The following is a 24370-nucleotide window of genomic DNA, read 5'->3' as shown; positions in this document are numbered from 1 at the left end:
TGCACCTGTAGTCCCAGCTACTCGGGAGGCTGAGGCAGGAGAATCGCTTGAACCTGGGAGGTGGAGGTTGCAGTGAGCCAAGATCGCGCCACTGCACTCCAGACTGGGCGACAGAGTGAGATTCCGTCTCAAAAAAAAAAAAAGTGATCATGCGTGGAAGTGACAATCACATCACTATTCTCATTTGCTGTCAGTGTGTGGTGCGTTTCCTTCCTTCTCCCGTGGGGCCACTGAGCGGCCACGGGGGTCCTGAGCTGAAGTCACTCTGTTGCCCCAAGCATCTCTTCCCCCATGGACCCCATGCACGTGGCCCTCTGCCCTCGAGAGCAGCTCCTCGAGGTGACTGGGCCATCCTCTGCTCCCGCACCCAGGGTACATCCGGGAAGGCTTCCTGGCCGTGCAGCATGCTGTGGACCGGGCCATCATGGAGTACCATGCCGATGCCACCACACGCCAGCTGTTCCAGAGACTGACGGTGACCATCAAGAGGTTCCCGTACCCGCCATTCATCGCAGACCCCTTCCTCGTGGCCATCCAGTACCAGCTGCCCCTGCTGCTGCTGCTCAGCTTCACCTACACCGCGCTCACCATTGCCCGTGCTGTCGTGCAGGAGAAGGAAAGGAGGCTGAAGGTGACTGCCCGCTTTGGCTTCCCAACTCTCTGGAAACCGCGCTGTCCTGGGGAGGCCATGTCCAAAGGCTTGGTGTTTTAGTTTTTTGTTTTTGTTTTTTTTTTTGAGTTGGAGTCTCACTCTGTCACCCAGGCTGGAGTGCAGTGGCGCGATCTCGGCTCACTGCAAGCTCCGCCTCCCAGGTTCACGCCATTCTCCTGCCTCAGCCTCCCGAGTAGCTGGGACTATAGGTGCCTGCCACCACGCCTGGCTAATTTTTTGTATTTTTAGTAGAGACGTGGTTTTACCGTGTTAGCCAGGATGGTCTCGATCTCCTGACCTCATGATCCACCTGCCTCGGCTCCCAAAGTGCTGGGATTACAGGTGTGAGCTACGCGCCTGGCCTAGTAGTATTTTTTCTTAGAGACAGGGTCTCGCTCTGCCACCCAGGCTGGAGTGCAGGGGTGGAAACACTGCTCACTGCAGCTTCATCCTCCCCTTGCTCAAGTGATCTTCCCACCTCCACCGGGACTACAGGTGCGCACCACCACACCCAGCTAATTTTTTTTGTTGTAGAGATGGAGGGCTTTCTTCTTTTTTTTTTTGAGACGGAGTCTCGCTCTGTCACCCAAGCTGGAGTGCAGTGGCATGATCTTGGCTCACTGCAAGCTCCACCTCCCGGGTTCACGCCATTCACCTGCTTCAGCCTCCCGAGTAGCTGGGACTACAGGCACCCGCCACCACGCCTGGCTAATTTCTTTTTTGTATTTTTAGTAGAGGCGGGGTTTCACCGTGTTAGCCAGGATGGTCTCGATCTCCTGACCTTGTGATCCGCCCGCCTCGGCCTCCAAAAGTGCTGGGATTACAGGCGTGAGCCACCACGCCCGGCCGGAGGGCTTTCTGTATTGCCAAGGCTGGTCTCAAACTCTTGGCCTCAAGAAATTCTCCCATCTCATTCTCCCACAGTGCTGGGATTACAGGCATGAGCCGTCACACCTGGCTAGGGGCTCGTTTTGAGGCTGCCCAGTAGTTCATCTGCTTGGTGCCATAAATAACTTTCATAAAACTATGCAGCATTGAGGGACTCAGCAGTGAGCTATAAAATGATTCTGAAAACAAAACAAAAAAAACCGTGTGCACATATACAGATACACAGATCAAACAAATATGGCAAAACGTGAAACGGTTACTGAACCTAAGCGGTGGGAATGTGAGAGACCACTGTGCTCCTCTTCCCGCTGTTCTGTAGGTCAGAATTATGCATAAGAAAGGGCTAGCCCTGGGCACTGGCTCACGCCTGTAATGCCAGCACTTTGGGAGGTCGAGGTGGGCGGATCACTTGAGGTGAGGAGTTCAAGACCAGCCTGGACAGCACGGTGAAACCCTGTCTCTACTAAAAATACAAAAATTAGCCAGGCGTGGTAGCGTGCACCTGTAATCCCAGCTGCTTGGGAGGCTGAGGCATGAGAATTGCTTGAACCCGGGAGGTGGAGGTTGCAGTGAGCCAAGATCGCACCACTGCACTCCAGCCTGGGCAGCAGAGCAAGACTCCATCTAAAAAAAAAAGAAAAAAAAGAAAGAAAAAGAAATGAGGAGCTGAATTTTTAACTTTATTTTTAATTAACTTTAGTTGAAACGGCCACACCTGGCTGCTGGCTGCCGTATTGGACAGTGTGGCCGCCCCAGGACTCCCCAGGCGCTTTTGGTCAGTGAAGGAACTGGGTTTCCTCATCACCACGCCTGACTCCTTGGTGGGGCAGGTGAGGAAGGAAGGTGTGGTCAGAGCCGCCCCATCACTGTGCCTCGTCCTTCACAGCAGACGTTCTGGGTCCCTCCTTTCAGAGTAGGGGAGGATGAGGGAATGAATGGCTATGGCATCCACAGCTATGGTCTGATCTGTGGTCACGTCTCACAGCCAAGGAGGCTGGTGTTGGCGTGGTTGGGAACTGGCAGGGTCTTTCGGCCCACCCCCAGAAGGGCTGGGCTCCTGCCGCCTGACGTAGGATCCGAGCTGCACTGCATAGCTTCGGGGGACGATCTCAAGTACCAAGAAAGACTGGGGAGCATGCACTGGCAGTGTGGAATCGCTCTACAGAATGGAGGGCTGGCCGGGTGCAGTGGCTCATGCCTGTAATCCCAGCACTTTGGGAGGCTGAGGCAGGCAGATCACTTGAGCCCAGGAGTTTGAGCAAGATGAGCCTGGCCGACATAGTAAGACCTTGTCTCTACAAACAGATTTTTAAAAGGAACCAGTCATGGTGGCACCCATCTGTAGTCCCAGCTACTCAGGAGGGTAAGATGGGAGGCTCGCTTGAGTCCAGGAGTTCAAGGCTGCAGTGAGCTGTGACTGTGCCACTGCACTCCAGCCTAGGTAACACAGCGAGACCCTGTCTCAAAAAAAAAAAAAAAAAAAGGGAAAGGTAGGAGAGGGCAGTTTTGTTTTCCACTCAAGGTTAAACATTGTCGAATGCAGGGCTGCTGGGACAGTCGGACTCAGGCCTGCTGCCGTCCAGCCTGGCACATGCCATCCTGGCGGGCAGTGACAGGCCCCCAGCAGCGTGACGGCTTCTCTCCCCAGGAGTACATGCGCATGATGGGGCTCAGCAGCTGGCTGCACTGGAGTGCCTGGTTCCTCTTGTTCTTCCTCTTCCTCCTCATCGCCGCCTCCTTCATGACCCTGCTCTTCTGTGTCAAGGTGAGCATGGTGTCGGTGGGGCTCTGGTGAGGACGGGGAGAGCCAGGGCACCCCAGGAGGGCCCTCTTGGGAAGAACTCTGTGGTCAGAGACTTCAGAGAGAGTCTGTCCCTCGTGGGGGAGAGGAGCTGTCGATGTCCCACTCCTCTCGGTGGAGCCGCGTCCCTGTGACCAGGGATGGTCAGGAGTCCTCCTGGTCCACTTCTGCCGGCCCACCATGCCCGACTCCTGCCTGTGCCCTGCAGGTGAAGCCAGATGTAGCCGTGCTGTCCCGCAGCGACCCCTCCCTGGTGCTGGCCTTCCTGCTGTGCTTCGCCATCTCTACCATCTCCTTCAGCTTCATGGTCAGCACCTTCTTCAGCAAAGGTGAGCCCCAGTCATGGGGCAGAGTGGGGTTGCCAAGGGGCCAAGGGCCATCTGCATGGAAATAACCCAGAGGCCGTGATCGGAAGGGAGAGGGGCCTGGTGGAGCTGCTCAGGGAGGAGCTGACCAGGGGAAGGTTGGACTGGGAGGAGGAAAGTCAGCATAATTTAGGGAGAAGGAGAATTCAGAGAAGGCAGGTGTGTGGCTGGCCATGCCGAGCGCTGTCCAGCAGCCCAAAGGGAAGGCGAGCCAGAAGTGAGGACAGTGAGCCCGGCCATGTGCAGAGCCTTGCGGTGACAGTTACATTGAAGGTCATTTTTCCTGTCTGGATTTTGTGTGTCACTTTGTTATCATTCTCTTTTGCTTCTTTGTTTTCCTTTCCTGCCTTCTGTTGGGCTGATAAAGTCTCCTGTAGTGCCTTTTACCTCGGATGGTTCAGAGGCTATAAGTTGTGTTTCTCTTTTTTTAGTGATTACCTTTAATGTTTCACTTAACTACTTACCTCTAAAATTCCAAAAAGTGAAGTTATTCAGTATGCCCAGGCTCCTCCCAGGTAAAACTCCAACCTCACCACCACTCTAAGTACTTTTAGAGGTTCCCAGTTTTTTGGGTTTTTTTTTCGAGCAGTCTTGCTCTGTTGCTCAGTCTGGAGTGCATTAGTGTGATCTTGGCTCACGGCAGTCTCTGCCTCTGGGATTCAAGTGATTCTTGTGCCTCAGCCTCCTGAGTAGCTGGGATTACAGGCGTGTGCCACCATGCCTGGCTAATTTTTTTTTTTTTTTTTTTTTTGCATTTTTAGTAGAGACGGGGTTTTGCCATGTTGTCCAGGCTGGCCTAAACTCCTGACCTCAAGCGATCCACACTCCTTGGCTTCCCAAAGTGCTGGGATTACAGGTGTGAGCCACTGTGCTTGGCCTTTTTTTTTTTCTTTTCTTTTTTCTTTTTTTTTTTTTGAGACTGCCTCTTGTTCTGTTGCCCAGGCTGGAGTGCAATGGCACAGACACAGCTTACTGCAGCCTTGAACTGCTGGGCTCAAAGCTGTCTTCCAGCCTCAGCCTTCTGAGTAGCTCAGACCGTTACCTGCCACCACACGTAGCTTTTTTTTTTTTTTTTCTCAGCGTGTTTCCCAGACTGGTCTCGAACTCCTGATCTCAAGTGATCCTCCTACCTCAGCCTCCCAAAGCATTGGGATTGCAGGTGTGAGCCACCATGCCTGACCTCCTAACTTTTGTTGTTGTCTAGTTTGTTTTATCATTAAAGAAAACCTAAGTGACCAGGCATGGTAGCTCACACCTGTAATCCTAGCACTTTAGGAGGTCAAGGCAGGAGGATCACTTGAGCCCAGGAGTTTAAGACCAGCCTAGGCAACATGGCAAGACCCTGTCTCTACAAAAAAAAAAAAAAAAAAAAAAGTTTAAAAATTAGCCAGGTGTGGTGGCATGCCCCTGTGGTCCTAGCTACTTGGGACGCTGAGGTGGGAGCATTGCTTAAGCCCAGGTGGCGGATGTTGCAGTGAGCTGAGTTTGTACCACTGCATTCCAGCCTGGATAACGAGAGGGACCCTGTCTCAAAAAAAGAAAAAAAATCATAAGCAGTTACTTCCTATGTGACATTCCTGTGCTTTGCCAACATATCTGATGTGCATGTGATTTTCGTGTACCCGGCTTTTTAGAGTCACTCTTCTCTGTGTTGAAGCACATCTTTGAGTAGTTCTTCTAGTGGGCATTGGTAAGTGGTCAGTGCTTTCGACTTTGTATGTCCAAAGGTGTCTTTATTTTGCCGTCACTCCTGTATAGTATTATAGCTGCCTGTGAAATTCTCCACAGATAGGTATTCTTCCTTGGCAATTTTATAATGTTACCTTACTGCCATCTGATACTCATTGTTAGTGGGAGTCTGCCAGAAGTCTAGGTGTGATTTTTCTTTATGAACATTTCGATCTGAGGGCTCATGTGTCTTCGGTTAGAATTTCAATGAGATTTCTGGTAATATCTCATCAGACTTTGCTGTGTGTGTGTGTGTGTGTGTGTGTGTGTGTGTGTGTGTGTAAAATACATACAACAATTTATGACCGGGCACCATGGCTGACGCCTGTAATCCCAGCAATTTGGGAGGCCGAGGCGGGCGGATCATGAGGTCAGGAGATCAAGACCATCCTGGCCAACACAGTGAAACCTCGTCTCTACTAAAAAAAAAAATACAAAAATTAGCCGGGCGTGGTGGCGGGTGCCTGTAGTCCCAGCTACTCGGGAGGCTGAGGCAGGAGAATCGCTTGAACCCAGGAAGCGGAGGTTGCAGTGAGCCGAGATTGTGCCACTGCACTCCAGCCTGGCAACAGAGCAAGACTCCATCTCAAAAAAAAAAAAAAAAAAAAGACCGGGCACGATGGCTCATGCCTGTAATCCCACTTTGGGAGGCCAAGGCTGGCAGATCATCTGAGGTCGGGAGTTCGAAACCAGCCTGACTAACATGGAGAAACCCTGTCTCTACTAAAAATACAAAATTAGCCAGGTGTGGTGGCACATGCCTGTAATCCCAGCTTCTTGGGAGGCTGAGGCAGGAGAATCGCTTGAACCCAGGAGGCAGAGGTTGCCGTGAGCCTTGATCACGCCACTGCACTCCAGCCTGGGCAACAAGAGTGAAACTTGGTCTCAAAAAAAAAAAAAAATTACCATTGTGGCCGCTTTAAGCATTCACATCGTTGTGCACCCACCCCCATGTCCACCTCCAGAATGGTTTTCATGTTTCCCGACTGAAACTCACTCCCTGTGAAACACTGACTCCCCCACCCCTGTTCCCTGGAAACCAGCATCCTACTTCCTGTCCCTATGAGTTTGATGACCCTGGGGACTTCATGTAAGAGGAATCGTACAGTGTTTATATGCTGTGCCTGGCTTATTTCACTGAGCATAGCATCCCCAAGGTTCATCTGTGTTGTAGCCTGAATTCCTCTCCTTTTCAAGGCTAGATGATATTCCATAATGTAGATGGGCCACATTTTGTTTACTTGTTCATCCATCGACAGACTCTTGGGTGCCCCTGTGTTGTGGCTGTCATGAGTGTGCTGTGCTGGTCCCTGCTTTTCATTCTTTGGGCGTACACCTAGAAGTGAAGTTGCTGAATCCTATGGCAATTCCATGTTTAACTTTTGAGTGAGACTGTCAGACTGTCTTTTCCGCAGTGTCTGCACCGCTGCGCATTCTCACCAGCAGCGCACAGGTTGCCAGTCTCCTGCATCCTCGTGAACACCTGTTGTTTTCTGATTGATTGTTTTTTATAGTCGCCATCCTAATGGGTGTGAGGGGGTATCTCTCAGTCTTTCTCGTCTCTTAATTACTTTTTTTTTTTTTTGAGATGGAATCTCGCTCTGTTGCCCAGGCTAAGTGTAGTGGCACAATTGGCTCACTGCAACCTCCGCCTCCCGGGTTCAAGTGATTCTCCTGCCTCAGCCTCCCAAGTAGCTGGGATTACAGGCGCCCGCCACCATACCCGGCTATTTTTGTAGAAACCAGGTTTTGCCATGTTGTCCAGGCTGGTCTCAAACTCCTGACCTCAAGTGATCCTCCCACCTCCATCTCCCAGAGTGCTGGGATTACAGGCATGAGCCACCACGCCCGGCCTCTTAATTTATTTTTTTTTTTTTTAACTATACTTTTACAACCCCCTTTCTTCTTTTTTTTTTTTTTTTTGTGACAGAGTCTCACTCTGTCGCCGAGGCTGGAGTGTAGTGGCACAATCTTGGCTCACTGCAAACTCTGCTGCCTGGGTTCAAGCAATTCTCCTGCCTCAGCCTCTGAGTAGCTGGGACTACAGGTGCAAGCCACCATGCCCAGCTAATTTTGTATTTTTAGTAGAAACGGGGTTTCACCATTGTTGGCCAGGCTGGTCTTGAACTCCTGACCTCAGGTGATCCACCAGCCTCAGCCTCCCAAAGTGCTGGGATTATAGGCGTGAGCCACCACACCTGGCCCCAGATGGTCTTATAGTGACACCCAGATGCTGCTTGCCTTTTCCACCATGCTGACATTTGTAGTGACGGTGCAAAAACGATGAGCAAAACCACCAGATCCTAAGCATAAATCAAGACACCAAGCCATACTTATCACTGTGTTCTCCACTGCCACATACTCACAACAAGCAAACAAACAAACAATGCCAACTTATTTTTTAAATATTTTTTGTTTTGAGACATCGTCTTGTTCTGTTGCCCAGGCTGGAGTGCAGTGGCGTGATCTCGACTCACTGCAACCTCTGTCTCCCAGGGCTCTAGTGATCCTCCCACTTCAGCCTCCCTCCCAAGCAGCTGGGGCCACAGGTGTACAACACCATGCCCAGCTAATTTTTGTAGTTTTTGTAGAGCTAGGGTTTCACCATGTTGCTCAGGCTGAAAAAAGAAAAATGCAATTTCGGCCGGGCATGGTGGCTCATGCCTGTAATCCTAGCACTTTGGGAGGCCGAGGCGGGCAGATCACCTGAGGTCAGGAGTTCGAGACCAGCCTGGCCAACATGGTGAAACCCCGTCTCTACTAAAAATACAAAAAAAATTTGCCGGGCGTGGTCGTGGGCACCTGTAATCCCAGCTACTCGGGAGGCTGAGGCAGGAGAATCACTTGAACCCGGGAGGCGGAGGTTGCAGTGGGCCGAGACTGTGCCATTGCACTCCAGCCTGGGCAACAAGAGTGAAACTTCATCTCAAAAAAAAAAAAAGAAAAAAAAATGCCAATTTCACTCATGAATGTCCTTGACAAAGCAGTAAAAAAAAAAACTTTATTAAATCTCGACTCTCAAATATACTTCATTTAGTATTCTGTGTGACGAAATGGGATGTACACATAAAGTACTTGTACTGAACCATGGATTATCTTGAGGAAAAGTACATGTACAGTTGCTTGAGTTGTCAGCAAAACTAGCTACTTTTTCCATGGGGCACCATTTTTGCTTGAAGGAGCAACCACTAGACTATAGTTATTCCCCCTCGGGTATTTGGTAGGCATTTTCTCTAGTAGGAGCCTGTCTTTTTAAGGAAAACAACTGGTAGTTTCTGACGTCAATACTGCAGTTCAAGCTTTCAGGCAAAAAATAGAATTTTGCAAACTCAAATCTGTGACTTCCTAGTACTTAACTTTTTATGGAGCCAGTGATAACATTAACAAATGTAATTTTTTAAATATTGTATGATAGAATATGCCAGTGTTTGGAACATTTGTGTAACTCAAAAAGCAGTATTTTCCAAATGAACTAATGCGTCGTGTTATAAAATCATACAAGAGTAAAAATCCAAAGTGTGGCCAGGCGCAGTGGTTCATGCCTGTAATCCCAGCATTTTGGGAGACTGAGGCGGGCGGATTGCCTGAACTCAGGAGTTCAAGACCAGCCTGGACAACATGGTGAAACCCTGTCTCTACTAAAAATAGAAAAAATTAGGCCGGGCACAGTGGCTCACGCCTGTAATCCCAGCACTTTGGGAGGCCGAGGTGGGTGGATCACGAGGTCAGGAGTTCAAGAGCAGCCTGGCCAAGATAGTGAAACCCCGTCTCTATTAAAAATACAAAAATTAGTCGGGCATGGTGGCGGATGCCTGTAATCCCATCTACTCAGGAGGCTGAGGCAGGGAATTGCTTGAACCTGAGAGTCGGAGATTGCATTGAGCCAAGATCGTGCCACTGCACTCCAGCCTGGGCGACAGAGCGAGGCTCTCTCTCCAAAAATTAAAAAAAAAAAATCCAAACTGCAGGATAAACCAATGGATGTTAATGTAACAGAACGCAAAAAGTTCGTTGGTTACTTCATGGCAACTGACCTTTCCAAAATTACTGCTTGTTCAGTGGCACTTGCATGGTATAGTATCAAAGAAGAATATCCACAGATATCTGTAAAAACCATTACAATACCCTTTACTTTTCCAACTATATATCTGTGTGAAGGCAGATTTTCTTTATATACATCAACCAAACAACATAAAAGGGTAAATAGGGCCGGGCGCGGTGGCTCACGCCTGTAATTCCAGCACTTTGTGAGGCCGAGGCAGGCAGATCACGAGGTCAAGAGATCAAGACCACCCTGGCCAACATAGTGAAACCCCGTCTCTACTAAAAATACAAAAATTAGCTGTGTGTGGTGGCGCTCGCCTGTAGTCCCAGCGACTCGGGAGGCTGAGGCAGGAGAATTGCTTGAACCCAGGAGGTAGAGGTTTCAGTGAGCCAAGGTCGTGCCACTGCACTCCAGCCTGGTGACAGAGCGAGACTCCATCTCAAAAAAAAAAAAAAAGAAAAGAAAAGAAAGAAAAGGGTAAATAGGCAGATATGAGGACCGAGCTGTAATCTGCTAAGTCAGACGTTATGGAGGTTTACAAAAATGTGAAACATCGTTCCTGACTGAAGCACCAGAGGTGGGGAAAAAGACCAATAAAGAAAAAAAAAAAATCAGCCGGTTACAGTGACTCACATCTCTAATCCCAGCACTTTGGGAGGCCAAGGTGGGCAGATTGCTTGTGCCCAGGAGTTCAAGACCAGCCTGGACAACATGGTGAAACCCTGTCTCTACTAAAAATAGAAAAAATTAGGCCGGGCACAGTGGCTCACGCCTGTAATCCCAGCACTTTGGGAGGCCGAGGTGGGTGGATCACGAGGTCAGGAGTTCAAGAGCAGCCTGGCCAAGATAGTGAAACCCCGTCTCTATTAAAAATACAAAAATTAGTCGGGCATGGTGGCGGATGCCTGTAATCCCATCTACTCAGGAGGCTGAGGCAGGGAATTGCTTGAACCTGGGAGTCGGAGATTGCATTGAGCCAAGATCGTGCCACTGCACTCCAGCCTGGGCGACAGAGCGAGGCTCTCTCTCCAAAAATTAAAAAAAAAAATCCAAACTGCAGGATAAACCAATGGATGTTAATGTAACAGAACGCAAAAAGTTCGTTGGTTACTTCATGGCAACTGACCCTTCCAAAATTACTGCTTGTTCAGTGGCACTTGCATGGTATAGTATCAAAGAAGAATATCCACAGATATCTGTAAAAACCATTACAATACCCTTTACTTTTCCAACTATATATCTGTGTGAAGGCAGATTTTCTTTATATACATCAACCAAACAACATAAAAGGGTAAATAGGGCCGGGCGCGGTGGCTCACGCCTGTAATTCCAGCACTTTGTGAGGCCGAGGCAGGCAGATCACGAGGTCAAGAGATCAAGACCACCCTGGCCAACATAGTGAAACCCCGTCTCTACTAAAAATACAAAAATTAGCTGTGTGTGGTGGCGCTCGCCTGTAGTCCCAGCGACTCGGGAGGCTGAGGCAGGAGAATTGCTTGAACCCAGGAGGTAGAGGTTTCAGTGAGCCAAGGTCGTGCCACTGCACTCCAGCCTGGTGACAGAGCGAGACTCCATCTCAAAAAAAAAAAAAAAGAAAAGAAAAGAAAGAAAAGGGTAAATAGGCAGATATGAGGACCGAGCTGTAATCTGCTAAGTCAGACATTATGGAGGTTTACAAAAATGTGAAACATCGTTCCTGACTGAAGCACCAGAGGTGGGGAAAAAGACCAATAAAGAAAAAAAAAAATCAGCCGGTTACAGTGACTCACATCTCTAATCCCAGCACTTTGGGAGGCCAAGGTGGGCAGATTGCTTGTGCCCAGGAGTTCAAGCCCAGCCTGGGCAACATGACGAAAACCTGTCTTTACTTAAAAATACAAAAAAAATTAGCCTGGCCCGGTGGTGCATACCTGTAGTCTGAGCTACTCAGGAGGCTGAGGTGGGAGAATCGCTTGAGCCCGGGAGGCAGAGGTTGCAGTGAGCTGAAATCACACCACTGCACTCCATCCTGGGCGACAGAATGAGACCCTGTCTCAGAAAAAAAAAAAAAGAAAAAACAGTTGGAAAAACCACTGCGGCTCTTCTCAATAAATTGTGGAAAGTGTGTGTGTGGGTGTTTTGTTTGTTTGTTTGTTTGTTTGTTTTGAGACAGAGTCTCACTCTGTCGCTAGGATGGAGTGCAGTGACCCGATCTCGGCTCACTGCAACCTCCGCCTCCCGGGTTCAAGCAATGCTCCTGCCTCAGCCTCCTGAGTAGCTGCAACTACAGGCACGCGCCACCACCCATGCCCAGCTAATTTTTGTATTTTTAGTAGAGACGGGGTTTCACCATGTTGGCCAGGATGGTCTTGATCTCTTGATCTTGTGATCTGCCCACCTCAGCCTCCCAAAGTGCTGAAATTACAGGCATGAGCCACCACACCCAGCCGGGGTTTTTTTCATAAATGTATGTTAACTTGTAGTGGATTTATTACTGTTATTCTTAAATTTAACAGAATTTTTAAATGTTCTTAGTATTAATTTCTCAGAGAATAAATACGGATATATATATATAACCCACATTTTAAAAGCCCTTTGGTGTCGTTAATAATTTTTAAGGATAGAAAATGGTCTTAAGACCAAAGATTTTGATGGCTGGGCACGGTGGCTCAGACCTGTAATCCCAACACTTTGGGAGGCCAAGGCGGGAGGATCCCTTGAGCCTAGGAGCTTTAGACTAGCCCTGACAAAATAGGGAAACCCATCTCTACAAAAATATTTAAAAATTAGCTAGGCATGGAACTGCATGCCTGTGGTCCCAGCTGCTCTCCCTAGCCGGAGGTGGGAGGACTTCTTGGGCCCGGGAGGTGGAGGCTGCAGTGAGCCATGATGGCACCACTGTACTCCAGCCTAGGTGACAGAGGGGGACTCGATCTCAAAAGGAAAAAAAGAAAAGAAAACCAAACAGTTTGAGCACTGCTGGCGTGGACAGAAAACATGCCCATCTCTCCACTCTCCGTAATCCACTCTCTCACCTCTTCCGGCTCCTTCTCACATGTCACCTCCTCGAAGCCTTCCCGGCTGTCAGGAGCCTCTTCTCCCATCCTGCGCCTCCTTGCTGCATCCAGCATGTGTCTCCATCCAGCACACCTTGCTCTCTGTCTCCCAGCTATATTCCAGGCGTGGGACGGGAGGGATTTTCTCTGTTTTGTGTGGGGCTGCCTCCCTGGTGCCTAGAACAGAGTAGGTGCTCAGTGCGTATCTGACGAATGAATGAATGAACGAATGAGAGAGATCAGGCAACCGAGGCAGAAGTGGGGCTTAGGCAGGCTGGGCACGGTGGCTCACACCTGTAATCCCAGCACTTTGGAAGGCCAAAGCCGGTGGATCACGAGGTCAGGAGATCGAGACCATCCTGGCTAACACAGTGAAACCCCGTCTCTACTAAAAATACAAAAAATTAGCCGGGCATGGTGGCGGGCACCTGTAGTCCCAGCTACTCGGGAGGCTGAGGTAGGAGAATGGCGTGAACCCGGGAGGCGGAGCTTGCAGTGAGCCGAGATCGTGCCACTGCACTCCAGCCTGGGCGACAGAGCGAGACTCCTTCTCAAAAACAAAAGAAGTGGGGCTTAGGCGGGAATCAGGGGTTTGGGATCAGCCACGTGAGGTGTGCAGTGTCAGGGAGGCAGCTGGATGGGAGGTGGAGGAGGGGCTGGAGGTGTTGGTGTGGGGGTCCCTGGGATGGGGGCACCACTTGGAGAAGAGGCTGCCGGCCACACCTGGTGTCCCCCCCTGCGGAAGCTTCTGTCTCGTGTAGATGGCAAGTGCCAGGAGCAGGGTGGGTGGCTCGGCCCCAGGAGTAGGGGGTTCCCTGTACCTCGGGGAGCCCAAGCCCCTTTTGAGGGCACTGACGCTCACGCCCCCCGGGTCTTCCAACACCTGCAGCCAACATGGCAGCAGCCTTCGGAGGCTTCCTCTACTTCTTCACCTACATCCCCTACTTCTTCGTGGCCCCTCGGTACAACTGGATGACTCTGAGCCAGAAGCTCTGCTCCTGCCTCCTGTCTAACGTCGCCATGGCAATGGGAGCCCAGCTCATTGGGAAATTTGAGGCGAAAGGTGAGTGTTTGCCTTGTCCAGCCTGTTCTTTCCGAATCAGTAACCTTCGAGAGCACCCAACCACAAGAGCCGCCAGCAGCAAGGCTCCACCTGGGACGGTTGGCAGGCAGTTGGGACCACTGAAGCCAGCAGCATCCGCATACAGTGCTGAGTGTGGGCTGGATAGCTGGGCACAGCCCCGGGCGAGGGAAGCTCAGCTCCACGGCACAGCAGGAGGTGATGGGAGCCACAGGGCAGTGGGCCGAAGAAGCCCAAAGCTCGGAGGACAAGAGGGTTGGAGCATCCAGCAGCGTTGGCACCACATACGCATCTGACTGATGGTGGGATCTAAGTCGGTGACCTGAGCCTCTTTCAGTTTTCATTTTTTTTATTTTAAATATTTTATAGAGATGGGGTCTCACTGTGTTGCCCAGCCTGGTCTCAAACTTTTGACCTCAAGCAATCCTCCTGCGTCAGCCTCCTGAATAGCCAGGATTACAGGCGTGAGCCACCACATCTGGCCTCTTCCAGCTTCCTGAGACATTCAAAATTATTACATCAGAGAGGCTGGGCGTGGTGGCTCACGCCTATAATCCCAGCACTTTGGGAGGCTGAGGCCGGTGGATCACGAGGTCAGGAGATCGAGACCATCCTGGCTAACAAGGTGAAACCCTGTCTCTACTAAAAACACAAAAAATTAGCCGGGCGTGGTGGCAGGTGCCTGTAGTCCCAGCTACTCGAGAGGCTGAGGCAGGAGAATGGCGTGAACCCAGGAGGCGGAGCTCGCAGTGAGCCGAGATCGCGCCACTGCACTCCAGCCTGGGCGACAAGACTCCGTCTCAAAAAAATAAAATAAAATTATTACATCAGAGATCTCAAAGTCTAGGGTTTTGAGGACTTTTTTTTTTTTTTTTTTGAGACCGAGTCTCGTTCTGTTTCCCAGGTTTGAGTGCAGTGGTGCGATCTTGGCTCATCTCAACCTCTGCCTCTGGGCTCAAGTGATCCTCCCACCTCAGCCTCCCGAGTACCTGGGATCACAGGCATGCACCACCATGCCCGTCTAATTTTTTTGTATTTTTAGTAGAGAGGGGGTTTTGCCATGTTGGCCAGGCTGGTCTTGAACTCCTGACCTAAAGTGATCTGCCCTCGGCCTCCGAAAGTGCTAGGATTACAGGAGTGAGCCACTGAGGCTGGCTGGGTTTCGAGGACTTTTCATCAACCACTGCTCTTGGTAAAGGGTAGAATTAGCATCTTCCCAGTGCCTCCTGTATTGATTGGTGATGGCAGCAGAGACGCCTAAGAGAGAAACAAATGATAAACGACAGCATTTTTTTTTTTCTTTTTTGTTTTTTGAGACAGGGTCTCGCTGTGTCACCCAGCCTGGAGTGCAATGCCATCACGACTCACTTTTTTCTTTTCTTTTTTTTTTTTTTTTTTTTTTTGAGACGGAGTCTCTCACTCTGTCGCCCAGGCTGGAGGGCAGTGGCGCAATCTCGGCTCACTGCAAGCTCCGCCTCCCGGGTTCATGCCATTTTCCTGCCTCAGCATCCCAAGTAGCTGGGACTACAGGCGCCCGCCACCGTGCCCAGCTAATTTTTTGTATTTTTAGTGGAGACGGGGTTTCACTGTGTTAGCCAGGATGGTCTCGATCTCCTGACCTTGTGATCCGCCCGCCTCGGCCTCCCAAAGTGCTGGGATTACAGGCGTGAGCCACCGCGCCCGGCCCACTTTTTTTCTTAATTTTTATGAAATTAAATTGAGTAAAACACTTCCTTGGTCGGCCTTTGGCCTATGGGCTCTCATTCTGCAAAGCCTGCTGTGGGCACCAAACCTGGTCTGAGCCCCTCCAGTTAGGCCTCCTCCCGACATTGCTGCATTGAGGGTCAAGTCTCCAACACATGAATTTGGGGGGCCCAGTCAAGCCATGGCACCATGCAGTTCCTAGCTGCAGCTTGCAAAGGTCTGGGTCTGTGGAAGGAGGTGGGAGTGTCCAGCGTTGCTTTGTCTTTCATTAGAACGGTTCTCTGCAGTCCGCAGTGTCTTCTGACACTTTAGCTTTTACATATCTGTGTTTCCATGTTTACTCGTGTGTTGATAAAATGTAAACTTTGTTCTTTTGCTTTCTTTTTAACAATTTTTTTTTGGACATAGGGTCTTACTCCATTGCCCAGGCTGGAGTGCAGTAGCATGATAATAGCTCACTGTAGCCTCGACCTCCCAGGCTCAAGTGATCCTCCCACCTCAGCCTCCTAAGTAGCTGGACTACAGGCACGTGCCACCACACCCGGCTAATTTGTCTATGTTGCCTAGGCTGGTCTCAAACTCCTGGCCTCAAGCAATCCTCCTGTGTCAGCCTCCCAAAGTGCTGGGATTACAGATGTGAGCCACCACGCCCAGCTAGAGTGAATGTTATTAAAACAGACAAATCTCTGGTTGTTTGAAAGTGCAGATTCACCAAGGCTGGAGAGCATTATTTCCATCAGGGTCCTCAGCCAAACAGAGGGTGTTTGGACACACAGATCCCCAGCACTGTCAGGACTGCCATGTTGGCAAACCAGAGAGATTATGAGAAACATGAGCTCCATTAAAGAGAGCTTTACACGTGATTGAAATATTTCTGTGATTAAAAAAGACTTATGGCCGAGGCAGGAGGAAGGCTTGAGGCTGGAGTTTGAGACCAGCCTGGGCAACATAGCAAGACCCTCATCACTACAAAATTAAAATGTAAAAAAATAGTTATACTAGGCTGGATGGGGTGGCTCACACCTGTAATCCCAGCACTTTGGGAGGCCAGGACGGGTGGATTACTCGAGGTCAGGAGTTCAAGACCCACCTGGCCAACATGGTGAAACCCTGTCTCTACTAAAAATACAAAAATTGGCGGGGCGCAGTGGCTCACCCCTGTAATCTCAGCACTTTGGGAGGCTGAGGTAGGCGGATCATGGGGTCAAGAGATCGAGACCATCCTGGCCAACATGGTGAAACTCCGTCTCTACTAAAAATACAAAAATCAGCTGGGCATGGTGGCGCACACCTGTAGTCCCAGCTACTCGAGAGGCTGAGGCAGGAGAACCGCTTGAACCTGGGAGGTGGAGGCTGCAGTGAGCCAAGATTGTGCCGCTGCACTCCAGCCTGGCAACAGAGTGAGACTCCGTCTAAAAAAAATACAAAAATTAGCCAGGTGTGGTGACATGCTCCCGTAATCCCAGCTACTCCGAAGGCTGAGGCAGAAGAATCATTCAAACCCCAGAGGCAGAGGTTGCAGTGGGCCAAGGTTGCACCACTGCACTCCACCCTGGGTGACAGAGCAAGACTCTATCTCAAAAAAATAAAAAATAATAAATAAATAAAGACTTATACTGGCCGGGTGCAGTGGCTCACACCTGTAATCCTAGCACTTTGGGAGGCCAAGGCGGGTAGGTTGCCCGAGCTCAGGAGTTCGAGACCAGCCTGGGCAACACGGTGAAACCCCATCTCTACTAAAATACAAAAAATTAGGGCCGGGTGCAGTGGCTCACGCCTGTAATCCCAGCACTTTGGGAGGCCGAGGCAGGCGAATCATGAGGTCAGGAGATCGAGACCACCCTGGCTAACACAGTGAAACCCCGTCTCTACTAAAAATACAAAAAATTAGCCAGGCACGGTGGCGGGCGCCTGTAGTCCCAGCTACTCGGGAGGCTGAGGCAGGAGAATGGCGTGAACCCGGGAGGTGGAGCTTGCAGTGAGCCGAGATCGCGCCACTGCACTCCAGCCTGAGCAACAGATCAAGACTCCATCTCAAAAAAAAAAAAAAAATTAGCCAGGCATGGCGGCATGCGCCTGTAATCCCAACTACTTGGAAGGCTGAGACAGGAGAATCGCTTGAACCTGGGAGGCAGAGGTTGCAGTGAGCCGAGATCGCAGCACTGCACTCCAGCCTGGGCGACAGAGCAAGACTCCATCTCAAAAAAAAAAAAAAAAGACTTATGCTAAATGCACATTGACCCACATTGGCCTTACCGAAATCATAGATGTGGGTGCATATGTAAGTGTGTACATATGTGCATTTATGTCACAGATTAAATGCAAGCCTGTCTAGTCAGTGAATGAGCTGTTTCTGGTCTGTGACTTAATGATTTTGTAACCTGCGTTTATCTTCCAGACTTGAAGAAAGCTGTCCAACTTGTTATAAAACCGGGAAGGGAAAAGGCATGCCAACCAAGCAGTGGCCATGCAAGGTCAAATGTGCACACGTGTGCCATCAGGGGCTTCGGGTCCCTGGGCCCCCCAGCCTGCCGGCTTTCGGGCCACTTTCCTGATGTGTCTTCCAGGCATGGGCATCCAGTGGCGAGACCTCCTGAGTCCCGTCAACGTGGACGACGACTTCTGCTTCGGGCAGGTGCTGGGGATGCTGCTGCTGGACTCTGTGCTCTATGGCCTGGTGACCTGGTACATGGAGGCCGTCTTCCCAGGGCAGTTCGGCGTGCCTCAGCCCTGGTACTTCTTCATCATGGTGAGTTCTGATGCCCTATTCTTGAGCCGCCGCCTCTGTGAGTGCAGAGGTGTCCCCAGTACCTGCTCAGGGACCCCTCCGAGTCCCCAGCATGCAGCACCTGCATGGGGCTGGCACACAGAACCCTGCCCTGTGCACAGGGAGTGGCGTGTCCCCCGAGGGCCCTTGGGACTGGTTCAGAGAGAGAAAGACCCTCCATACCCAAGAGAAATCCTTCCGCTCCAGAGCCTGAGACAGAGGGGTGCAGAGAACGGGCTGCTCTGGCCCCTCTCTGCAAGACCCACGCACACAGCCTCTGCTGCCCACCTGCCTCCTCAATCCTGCCTCCTTTCTTGTGAAAAGTATCTTATTGGGTTTTCTACCTACAAAATCTAGCTTCTTATAAAAATGTTCACATTCGGCCAGGCGCGGTGACTCACGCCTGTAATCCCAGCACTTTGGGAGGCCAAGACGGGTGGATCACCTGAGGTCAGAAGTTTGAGACCAGCCTGGCCAGTATGGTGAAACCCTGTTTCTACTAAAGAAATACAAAAAAAAAATTAGCTGGGTGTGGTGGCAGGCGCCTCTAATCCCAGCTACTCGGGAGGCTGAGGCAGGGAGAACTGCTTGAACCTGGAAGGCGGAGGTTGCAGTGAGTTGAGACTGCACCATTGCACTCCAACCTGGGCGACAGAGCGAGACTCCATCTCAAAAAAAAAAAAATGGGATCGGGGTGGACATAGTCGCTCATCCCTGTAATCCCAGCACTTTGGGAGGCTGAGGTGGAAGGATGACTTGAGGCCAGGAGTTAGAGACCAGCCTGGGCAACATAGTGCAACCCCATCTCTACAAAATAAATAAAAAATTAAAAAAATTAGCCAGGCAGCACATGCCTGTGGTCCCAGCTACTTGAGAGGCTGAGGCAGAAGAATCACTTGAGCCCAGGAGGCTGCAGTGAGCCCTGTTCACACCAGCACACTCCAACTTTGGTGAAAAAATGAGACCCTGTCTCAAAAAAAAAAAAAAAATCATATTGTAAAAAATGCTTACAAGTTGCTTTTCTTAACCTAATAGTACAACTCAGATATCTTAAATACATATATATGTTTGTCTATTTATAAATATAGTTTTAAACTATTATCTAAACATATTGATGAATGTTGTTATATTTATAAATATATTTCTATCTAAGTATTACCTTTTTAAGAATCACTGCCGAGACCAGCTCGGTCGGGGAGACCTTAACCCAGCGGCACTAGAGGAATTAAAGACACACACGCAGAAATATAGAAGTGCGAAGTGGGAAATCAGGGGTCTCACAGCCTTCAGAGCTGAGAGCCCCGAACAGAGATTTACCCACATATTTATTAACAGCAAACCAGTCATTAGCATTGTTTCTATAGATATTCCATTAACTAAAAGTATCCCTTAAGGGAAATGAATGGATGGGCCGAATTACTTGCAGCAGGAACACGCCCTTAAGACACAGATCTCTCAGGCTTTTGTTTGCGGCTTAAGAATGCCTTTAAGCGGTTTTCTGCCCTGGGCGGGCCAGGTGTTCCTTGCCCACCATCTTCCAGCTTGGGTGTTATGGCCATTATGGACATGTTACATTGCTGCAGAGATTTTATTTATGGCCAGTTTCGGGGCCAGTTTATGGCCAGACTTTGTGGGGCTTGCTCCCAACAAACCATCTTCATTTATAGAGACACACAGTGTTCCATTCTGTGGGCCCATCAACATATACTTAACTGATTCCCTAGCGATGGCTAGTTAAGGTCATTTCTTTTTTTTTTTTTTTCTTTGATTCCGAGTCTAGCTCTGTTGCCCAGGCTGGAGTCCAGTGGCGTGATCTCAGCTCACTGCACCCTTCACCTCCCAGGTTCAAGGGATTCTCCTGCCTCAGCCTCCTGAGTAGCTGGGATTACAGGCGTGCACCACCACACGCAGCTAATTTTTTTTGTATTTTTATTAGAGACGGGGTTTCACCATGTTGGCCAGGCTGGTCTTGAACTCCTGACCTCAGGTAATCCACCCGCCTCAGCCTCCCAAAGTGCTGGGATTACAGATGAGAGCCACCACCTGCAGCCAAGGCCATTTCTGTTTTCATTCTTTGATTCCACAAGTATTTATCAAGTGTCCATTATTGTAATTCATCAACTGTAAGATGACACTGATCGTTAGGGGTAATGGTTACTTTGTCTATCACTAAGAAAGAAAAATGCCACAGTTACACTACGGCATTTTATAGTTTAAGATGCATTCTGATTTTTTTTTTTTTTTTTTTGAGACGGAGTCTCGCTCTGTCGCCCAGGCTGGAGTGCAGTGTCGCAATCTCGGCTCACTGCAAGCTCCACCTCCTGGGTTCACGCCATTCTCTTGCCTCAGCCTCCCGAGTAGCTGGGACTACAGGCGCCCGCCACCACGCCCGGCTAATTTTTTTGTATTTTTAGTAGAGACGGTGTTTCACCATGTTAGCCAGGATGGTCTCGATCTCCTGACCTCGTGACTCGCCCGCCTCGGCCTCCCAAAGTGCTGGGATTACAGGCATGAGCCACCGCACCCAGCCAAGATGCATTCTGATTTTAAAATAACTTTACATATGAGAGCTGTGTCCCTGAGAACCAGTGGAGTGCAATGTGTGCCAGACGCCGTTCCAGGTGCTGGAAGTGCACTGGGCGTGGAGCTGCGGGTGAACGAGTCCCCACCCCGCAGCTGCCCTGGCGCTGATCCTGCCAAGGCACTGCTTCCACCTTCCCTGGTGCTCTGCCCGCACCACTGTGTCGACTGCCTCCATGTAGGCACCAGGCTGTCCTCGAGGGCACTGTGTGAGGTGCGTGGCTGTGTTCTTACCCCATGCGCTGAGCTATTTCTGTGATGGCCACAGGGAAGATGGGAAGAGGCTTCCTCATAGTAGAGGGAGGCATGGTGCCTTCGGCTTCTCTTGCTTACAGTCATGAGCTCATGTGGGGCTTGAGCAAAGAAACAGCCAGGTGGCATGGGGACACAGCTTCCTTTCCATTTTGGCTCCAACATCCCTCTGGACTGGAGCATTAGATAACTTCTGTCTGTATGAAATTTCATAGCTGACACACTCCCTTTGCCCTGTATCGGATCTGAGTTCATCTTCACAAGCCTGTATGTAACCGTTACACCCACTTACCAGGTTAGGAAACTGAGGCTTAGAGCCTTCACAGGGATGAAACAAGTCGGGGCTCTCTGGGGCTGTCCCTGAGCAGCGCCTTCTCCACAGCAGTGCCTCGAAGGCCTGGGACAGAGGCTGCGTGGCTGTGTGCGTCTAGTGTGTCTGCCGGTCGTTGCTTTGCTCGTCACAAACACAACAAACTGACAGCTGTCTGCTTCCCTCCCAGCCCTCCTATTGGTGTGGGAAGCCAAGGGCGGTTGCAGGGAAGGAGGAAGAAGACAGTGACCCCGAGAAAGCACTCAGAAACGAGTACTTTGAAGCCGAGCCAGAGGACCTGGTGGCGGGGATCAAGATCAAGCACCTGTCCAAGGTGCCGCCTCCTGTGGGGACAGGGAGGGCCGGGGCTGCCAGGACCATGGGAAGACTTACCAGCATGGTGGTGAGACCTCATAGCCCGTCAGGCGCTCCCTCTGAGCCTTGCTCCCTCCTGCCCTGAAGGAGGGCAGGAACCCTCCGCTGCCCTCTAATCGGTTCCCCAGGGCACAGACCACATCTCCAGCTTCTCAGGAAATGCCAAACTCAGCCGTCCAGCAGTGCCTCGGCCTCATGGGCCTCCCAGGGTTGCAGAGACACTGAGGGTGTCTGGGACGTGTTGGGGCTGGGGGAGACCGGAGGGGAGCAGCCAGGAGCAGCATCTGCCCGAAACGTCCCTCCCCTCTGCACACTGATGGTGACGCTAGGCTTGGTTCCTTCTGAGACGGTCGGGCAGGGGAGCAGGGGAGGCCTTGGCTGTGGGCCTCGGGGCTGTGGGTAGCCCAGGGCAGCCTCTGCCTTTCCTGCAGGTGTTCAGGGTGGGGAATAAGGACAGGGCGGCCGTCAGAGACCTGAACCTCAACCTGTACGAGGGACAGATCACCGTCCTGCTGGGCCACAACGGTGCCGGGAAGACCACCACCCTCTCCATGCTCACAGGTGAGGGCCGGGCGCCTCACGCCCCTGCCACCGGCAGGCCCCCCTTTAACACCATCTCAGCGCCAGCCCCGCCTCACTCCCTCAGTGGGGCTTTTGGGCCTTCCCCAACCACAGCGGCAGGAGATGCACCTCAGCCCTGCAGGCCCAGGGGCACAAGCAGGGACTGCCCTCCTCACCGCCTCTGTCCGGGACATGCCGGGGAACCCCCAGGGACCCCTGCCCTCCTCACCGCCTCTGTCCCGGACATGCCGGGGGACCCCCAGGGACCCCTGCCCTCCTCACCGCCTCCGTCCGGGACATGCCGGGGGACCCCCAGGGACCCCTCCCCTCCTCACCGCCTCCATCCGGGACATGCCGGGGGACCCCCAGGGACCCCTGCCCTCCTCACCACCTCTGTCCGGGACATGCCGGGGGACCCCCAGGGACCCCTGCCCTCCTCACCGCCTCTGTCTGGGACATGCCGGGGGACCCCCAGGGAGCCCTGCCCTCCTCACCGCCTCTGTCCGTGAATGCAGGGGGACCCCCAGGGACCCCTGCCTTCCTCACCGCCTCTGTCCGTGAATGCAGGGGGACCCCCAGGGACCCCTGCCCTCCTCACTGCCTCCGTCCGGGACATGCCGGGGGACCCCCAGGGACCCCTGCCCTCCTCAACGCCTCTGTCCGTGAATGCAGGGGGACCCCCAGGGACCCCTGCCCTCCTCACCGCCTCTGTCCGTGAATGCAGGGGGACCACCAGGGACCCCTGCCCTCCTCACCGCCTCTGTCCGGGACATGCCGGGGGACCCCCAGGGACCCCTGCCCTCCTCACCGCCTCCGTCCGGGACATGCCGGGGGACCCCCAGGGAGCCCTGCCCTCCTCACCGCCTCTGTCCGTGAATGCAGGGGGACCCCCAGGGACCCCTGCCCTCCTCACCGCCTCTGTCCGTGAATGCAGGGGGACCCCCAGGGACCCCTGCCCTCCTCACTGCCTCCGTCCGGGACATGCCGGGGGACCCCCAGGGACCCCTGCCCTCCTCAACGCCTCTGTCCGTGAATGCAGGGGGACCCCCAGGGACCCCTGCCCTCCTCACCGCCTCTGTCCGTGAATGCAGGGGGACCACCAGGGACCCCTGCCCTCCTCACCGCCTCTGTCCGTGAATGCAGGGAGACCCCCAGGGACCCCTGCCCTCCTCGGCGCCTCTGTCCGTGAATACCCAAGCTTGATGGGGTCAGTAAAAACAGAGGCCACGCAGGAGCAGCTCAACCCCATGCTAATTCTGTCACCAAACCCCTCTCTGAGAGCTCTCCCCTGTGCACCACACCCGCCGCTGGCATTTCACTCTGTCTTCCCCAAGCACCAAAGTGTCTGGCAGTGGCACAGGCTGGGACCCGGGGCGGGGGCTGATTGTGGTGACTCTGTGTGTGTGTGCCGTGGGTTTCTCCTCCCTGACCAGCTGTGCGTCCCAGTGGCAGGGCTGTTTCCATGCCGCTTCTTTTTCCCACTGGCCCAGCCAAAGCCCACCCCAGTGGGAGCGGAGTTCCGGGCCCTCTCACGGGCAGGGTCCTCAGAGGAAATTAGGGGAGACAGACAGGGGGTGGGGGGTCATTACCCCGGGTGCTGACGAGCAGGATCTTCATGCTGAATGTGGGGTCTCCTGCTGGGCCCCAGGTCTCTTTCCCCCCACCAGTGGACGGGCATACATCAGCGGGTATGAAATTTCCCAGGACATGGTTCAGATCCGGAAGAGCCTGGGCCTGTGCCCGCAGCACGACATCCTGTTTGACAACTTGACAGTCGCAGAGCACCTTTATTTCTACGCCCAGGTGAGTTGGGGACCAGGGGTGTGCAGGGGTGTTTCCACTGATGTGCTCGAGTTTCCGGGGCAGTCTTCCGAGGAGCTAAACTGGAGGAAGGGAGCCAGGAGGGCAGGAGCCAGGGAGTCCAGCTACGTCAAGGAGAGGTTCCTCTCACCAGAACCTCGCTGGCCAGGGTCAGCCTCCCACCAGGAGCCCTGCATCTCCCTGCTTCCCCTGTCGTTGCAGCTGAAGGGCCTGTCACGTCAGAAGTGCCCTGAAGAAGTCAAGCAGATGCTGCACATCATCGGCCTGGAGGACAAGTGGAACTCACGGAGCCGCTTCCTGAGCGGGGGCATGAGGCGCAAGCTCTCCATCGGCATCGCCCTCATCGCAGGCTCCAAGGTGCGGCGGTGGGACTGGAGGCAGTGGGTTCCCCTCCTGCTCGACCTG

The 24370-nt window shown here is 52.1% G+C and overlaps 1 protein-coding gene across 2 annotated transcripts in view; it reads left to right on the top strand.

Moving 5' to 3' along the window:
* The window catches only part of ABCA3 (ATP binding cassette subfamily A member 3), a 66686-nt gene that overhangs the window by 20605 nt on the left and 21711 nt on the right, over positions 1-24370 (top strand). For both annotated transcript variants that reach the window (XM_031007384.3, XM_055364992.2), the window contains exons 8-16: positions 372-631; positions 3189-3305; positions 3550-3670; positions 13404-13577; positions 17867-18048; positions 21399-21542; positions 22015-22144; positions 23793-23947; positions 24167-24322. In XM_031007384.3, the coding sequence (XP_030863244.3) occupies positions 372-631; positions 3189-3305; positions 3550-3670; positions 13404-13577; positions 17867-18048; positions 21399-21542; positions 22015-22144; positions 23793-23947; positions 24167-24322 (1439 nt within the window). The remainder of the gene's footprint in view (positions 1-371; positions 632-3188; positions 3306-3549; positions 3671-13403; positions 13578-17866; positions 18049-21398; positions 21543-22014; positions 22145-23792; positions 23948-24166; positions 24323-24370) is intronic.

This window comes from Gorilla gorilla, chromosome 18 (assembly GCF_029281585.2).
Source record: "Gorilla gorilla gorilla isolate KB3781 chromosome 18, NHGRI_mGorGor1-v2.1_pri, whole genome shotgun sequence".
Taxonomy (NCBI): Eukaryota; Metazoa; Chordata; class Mammalia; order Primates; family Hominidae; genus Gorilla; species Gorilla gorilla.
The sequence above is the reverse complement of the archived record's forward strand: the minus strand, read 5'-3'. Positions and strand labels throughout refer to the sequence as shown.